The 3660-nt window shown below is 37.8% G+C and overlaps 1 protein-coding gene across 1 annotated transcript in view; it reads right to left on the minus strand.

The window, feature by feature from the left end:
• The window catches only part of SPTA1 (spectrin alpha, erythrocytic 1), a 98522-nt gene that overhangs the window by 73392 nt on the left and 21470 nt on the right, over positions 1-3660 (minus strand). Inside the window, exons 14-16 of the mRNA XM_023725345.1 lie at positions 2956-3033; positions 2652-2807; positions 2070-2274 (exon numbers count right to left, since the gene is read on the minus strand). Of these exons, the coding sequence (XP_023581113.1) occupies positions 2070-2274; positions 2652-2807; positions 2956-3033 (439 nt within the window). The remainder of the gene's footprint in view (positions 1-2069; positions 2275-2651; positions 2808-2955; positions 3034-3660) is intronic.

Here is a 3660-nt window from a genome sequence, read left to right on the forward strand (position 1 = left end):
ATATAATATATATATAACTATCTCACTTGAGATTGTATCTGAAATCACCTTAAATTTGTAGAATTATGATGGTATTTGTTTTTGAGTACAGTGATGTTCTCAAAACAAAAATAAATAGTAGGCTGTATCTCCTGGTGAGTTATAGCACTGCTGTGTCCGGTTTTAACTATCTCAGGTATTTTCATATGACATTTGTTCTTCTCTTATCAGGCTTCATTTTCAAAGAGATTCAAACCCAAACACTGTACTTTCCAAGAGAGGTGGAAAACTCAAGTTTGGGTCGGTTTAAAATTTGAAGTGTCTCGTGAAGAAAATCTGTCTTGATTACCCGTACTATTCTCAGCTAAATTCTTTATTCTATGCTCTTACAACAATTATTGACATTATATCCACCTAGCAGAGTCTGTGTTTCTTGATGGCAGGAAAGAGGAGAGTAGCAGCAGGGACCTCTTATTGCTACAATCAAGTTGGATTTTTTTTTTCCCTAACCAAAAATCAGAGTGTTATCAAAACAGATCAGTATGACATAACTTCTGTAACCAGAGCAGAGTCTTATCTATAGATAATCTTCATAACAAGGGGAAGATTGATGGAAAAACTTATTACTTGCTGTCATTACTGACAGTTGATTAATTTGCCAAAGTAAGAAAGAGGTGGAGTTAAATACAAGTAGAGACTCTTGAGAAAGGCATGAGAATGTTTTACAAGCATACAGCAGAGCCTGAATAATTTCATATAAAAAGCAACAAATCATCAAGACCAATTTATAAGAATAAAATATTGTAGAAACAGTGCACGTGGCACCAATAATCTTTTAATGTCTAGTTTAATAACCTGGATCTTAATATAGACTGTAGACTGTAGTGTATTATATCCTAATTTTTTTTAAATTAGTGGCCTAATTTAAAGGCACTAATTTTAGATGGCACCCTGATGGCACAGTGGTTAAGGGCTCAGCTGCTACCCAAAAAGGTCAGCAGTTCGATTCCACCAGCTGCTCTTTGGAAACCCTATGGGGCAGTTCTACTCTGTTCTGTAGGGTCACTATGAGTGGGAATCTACTCAATGGCAACAGGTTTTTTTTTTTTTTTTTTTTAATTTTAGATAGCCAGTAATTAATCCATGGTTCCTGAATATTTATAAGAGAAAAAAAGAAAAAAAAAAGTAGGAGAGAAGTGAAGAAACAAAAGGAATTTCATTAAAAAAAAAAAAAAAAAAAACCCTACATACATGAAGAAAACAAGGTTGTATTAAAATATGGGATGAATTTATGTTGGACTTTAAGAACTTCTTGACCAACAAGTAGGAAGACACTAGGAGAAGCAGCAAACAGGTAGCATCCTGTGAGTAGCCATCTAAGATATGCCACTGGTCTCACCTCTTCAGGAGCAAGGGAGAATGAAGAAAACAAGATACAAGGGAAAGATTAGTCCAAAGGACTAATGGACCACAACTACCATCACCTCCACCAGACTGAGTCCAGTACAACTAGATGGTGCCCAGCAACCACCACTGACTGCTCTGACAGGGATCACAACAGAGGGTCCCGGACAGAGCTGGAGAAAAACGTAGAAAAAATTCTAACGCACAAAAAAAGACCAGACTTACTGACATGACAGATACTGGAGAAACCCCGAGAGTATGGCCCCCAGACACCCTTTTAGCTTAGTAATGAAGTCACTCTTGAGGTTTACCCTTCAGCCAAAGATTAGACAGCCCCATAAAACAAAACGAGACTAATGAGGCACAACAGCCCAGGGACAAGGACTAGAAGGCAGGAGGGGACAGGAAAGCTGGTAATAGGGAACCTAAGGTCAAGAAGGGACAGTGTTGACATGTTGTGGGGTTGTTAACCAATGTCATAAAACAATATGTGTACTAACTGTTTAATGTGAAACTATTTGTTCTGTAAACCTTCATCTAAAGTACAATAAAAAAATTAAAATAAAAAACAAACAGGTAGCATCCCTTTGCACAGAGGTCACCAGGTAAATTCATGGTGGTAAAGATAAAAGAGCTAGGTTTCAGAATTTAAGAAATGGCTTTTCACCAAAACTTCTTCTTCCAACCTTTCTGTGCCATAGCCTCCAACAACTCCTTCCAGAGGCTGACAGCTTCTCTCACACGAGCAGCCACATTGTCAGAGGCATAGTGACCATCCTCAATCATCTTCTGGCCAGTTTTCTCTAGCTTTTTGAGTAGGAACTCATTGTCGGCCAATTCCTTTTCAAAGACTAGTTGCTTTTGTACTCGGCTCTTCAAATTCTGTGTATCCTGAGACAAGATAAAATAAATAAATAAATAAAATAAAATAAAACCAAAAACAAAAGGAAATCATTGCTCGAAGAATGAGGACAGAGATTTTGAAGACAGGGTTATTTCTCACTATAAATCTAACTGTATCAAGATTAGGATATGAGACAGGACTGTTCTAGTAAAAGCATGGAACTAGGAATTGCTTGGGAAACTCATACCAACACTCCCTACTTCTAGACACATGGCAGGTATGGCTAATTGATCCCAGCATTTATTTATACTTAGCCTGGTTATGACTGAAGCTTCTTTGGAATATGGCCACTTCAGCTTCAAGACTGTAATTCCATGAAACTAACTCCCAATAAGTATGTCCAGGGCTAGAACACCCTATTTACCTTGTAATCTTCATCATCTGCCAACTTTTTCTTCTTGTTGATCCAATTCTTTAGGTCATCTAAGTCTTGATACAGTTGTTGCAGAAGCAATGAATCCTCTAGCATTTTGCGTCGAGTGGCAGCTCTTTCACGTAGGGCATCCCTCCGAGCCAACAGCTGCAAAAGACCATAAGTAACCTCACTATTAGCAAGACCAAATGTGGACACATGAGCTTTGACACCCATCCTGGTCACCATGACCTCAACACTTTCTTCGACCCCACTTCACAGTCAGACCAGTGAACAACTGGGGCCTTGGGCATACCGTATCCCGTATAGCGGCAATTTTCTCTGAATCATAATGGTCTCTGTCAATCAGTTTCGTTGCTGTCTTGTCTAAGTTCTGAAAAAAAAAAGGAGTAGTTTTCCCTCAGTTATTTGACAACTGTTAGCTTTTATCAGTGAGAATCAATAAGACAGACATATGGATTAACAAAGAACTATAGTAAACTCTGTGTTGACAAAAGATTAATAGTGAAGACTTTGAATTCGATTGTTATTATTGTTGTTGGTGGTGGTGGTGGTTGGTCGTGGTTGTGTGTGTGTGAGTTTAAAGCCAGCACCATCTTAGAAGACAGTGAAAGGTATATAGTATATTGGACTCATGAATTCTTCTTTATAGTACTCTGAGCCCTGCTTATATATTGACCAGCTTTCTGGAACATTGTAACTTAAGGGTCACAGGAAAACTCTTTAGTAGCATTAGAAGAGAAATACAAAGATAATGAAAGGGATAATATTTTATAAAGGAAAATAAATATTACTTAGATATCTAGATATTAATAATGAAGAGAAAACTAAGTCTAGATATTACAGTTATGTTGTTGTTAGGTGCTATTGAGTCAGTTCCAACTCAGAGTGACCCTATGTATGACAGAATGAAACACTGCCAGGTCCTGTACCATCCTCACAATTGTTGCTGTGTTTGAGCCCATTGTTGTAGCCACTGTGTCAATCCATTTTGTTGAGG

The sequence above is a fragment of the Trichechus manatus genome, unplaced genomic scaffold (genome assembly GCF_000243295.1).
Source record: "Trichechus manatus latirostris isolate Lorelei unplaced genomic scaffold, TriManLat1.0 scaffold00300, whole genome shotgun sequence".
Taxonomy (NCBI): Eukaryota; Metazoa; Chordata; class Mammalia; order Sirenia; family Trichechidae; genus Trichechus; species Trichechus manatus.